Genomic DNA, 1,581 nt, shown 5'->3' with positions numbered 1-1,581 from the left:
GTGGAGCCGCACAGCCCCTTCCCGCCTCAGGTCTACCTGCACGCCATCGTGCGCGATGCCCATGGCCGGAAGATGAGCAAGTCTCTGGGCAATGTCATCGACCCCCTGGATGTCATCCACGGAGTCTCCCTGCAGGTGGTGCCCGGCAGCCGGGAGGCCTTGGGGGGGCTGCTGGGCTGTGGCCATGCCCTGACTCCTCCCACTGCACCCTCAGGGCCTCCACGACCAGTTGCTGAACAGCAACCTGGATCCCAGTGAGGTGGAGAGGGCTAAAGAAGGGCAGGTACGTAGGAGGGCCAGGCCGGGGCGTGGGCAGAGGGAGGCGGGGCTGGCTCAGGACTCCAGCCCGGCTCCTCCGCAGAAGGCAGACTTCCCGGCAGGGATTCCCGAGTGCGGCACCGATGCCCTCCGGTTTGGACTGTGCGCCTACACATCCCAGGGTAGGACCCCAAACCTCTCCCCGCCCTCTTCCTCCCTGAGGCCACCCCTCCTCCGCCCTGGGCAGGTTGGGAGGGCGAGCTGAGGACACTTCCCGCACCAGGGCGTGACATCAACCTGGACGTGAACCGGATCCTGGGCTACCGCCACTTCTGCAACAAGCTCTGGAACGCCACCAAGTTTGCCCTTCGTGGCCTGGGCAAGGGTTTCGTGCCCTCGGCCACCTCCGAGGTGAGGGCCTGGTGGGCTCGGAGTGACCCCCACAGGCTGCACCCTGCCGCTCGACCCAGGAGCCTCTATATGGGGGGCGCAGAGCAGAGGTTGCAGGAGACGCCCAGGCATTGGGTTCTCCCCCCATATGGGCATGTGGCTTCCCACCGTCAGGCTCTGAGTGCATATTTGCCCATGGTTCCTGCCTCCTGGGGTTCTGGCTCCCTCCCCCTGGTGGCCCTGGCTGACCTGCCCCTCCCCCCCAGCCTGGAGGCCACGAGAGCCTGGTGGACCGCTGGATCCGCAGCCGGCTGACCGAGGCCGTGAGGCTCAGCAACCAAGGGTTCCAGGCCTACGACTTCCCGGCCGTCACCACCGCCCAGTACAGCTTCTGGCTCTATGAGCTCTGTGATGTCTACCTGGTGAGGAGGAGCACAACGGGGCAGGGGCAGCGAGCCCTGAGCCAGCCTGTCCCCTCCCAGCTGGTCACAGGCACAGCGAGGGCTGGAGACTAGATCTTTCCCAGCCCTGAACCCGCCTCTCGTCCCCTAGGAGTGCCTGAAGCCTGTGCTGAGTGGGGTGGACCAGGTGGCTGCTGAGTGCGCCCGCCAGACCCTCTACACCTGCCTGGACATTGGCCTGAGGCTGCTCTCGCCGTTCATGCCCTTCGTGACTGAGGAGCTGTTCCAGAGGCTGCCCCGGCGGCTGCCCCAGGCCCCCCCCAGCCTCTGCGTCACCCCCTTCCCAGAGCCCTCAGAGGTACGGGGTGTGGTCAGGGCGGGGCTCGGGCCTGTACCCTGCCCTCCTCACCCTCCTCCGCCCCACAGTGCTCCTGGAAGGACCCTGAGGCAGAGGCGGCCTTGGAGCTGGCCCTGAGCATCGCCCGAGCCGTGCGCTCCCTGCGTGCCGACTACAACCTCATCCGGACCCGGC

At 67.2% G+C, this 1,581-nt stretch overlaps 1 protein-coding gene across 1 annotated transcript in view; it reads left to right on the top strand.

The window, feature by feature from the left end:
• VARS (valyl-tRNA synthetase) overlaps positions 1-1,581 on the top strand; it is an 11,430-nt gene that overhangs the window by 8,918 nt on the left and 931 nt on the right. The window contains 7 exon segments of the mRNA XM_015569849.1: positions 31-135; positions 215-283; positions 362-440; positions 542-669; positions 915-1,070; positions 1,201-1,407; positions 1,476-1,579. Coding sequence (XP_015425335.1) covers positions 31-135; positions 215-283; positions 362-440; positions 542-669; positions 915-1,070; positions 1,201-1,407; positions 1,476-1,579 — 848 coding nt within the window.

This window comes from Myotis davidii, unplaced genomic scaffold (genome assembly GCF_000327345.1).
Source record: "Myotis davidii unplaced genomic scaffold, ASM32734v1 scaffold1006, whole genome shotgun sequence".
Lineage (NCBI taxonomy): Eukaryota > Metazoa > Chordata > Mammalia > Chiroptera > Vespertilionidae > Myotis > Myotis davidii.
The sequence above is the reverse complement of the archived record's forward strand: the minus strand, read 5'-3'. Positions and strand labels throughout refer to the sequence as shown.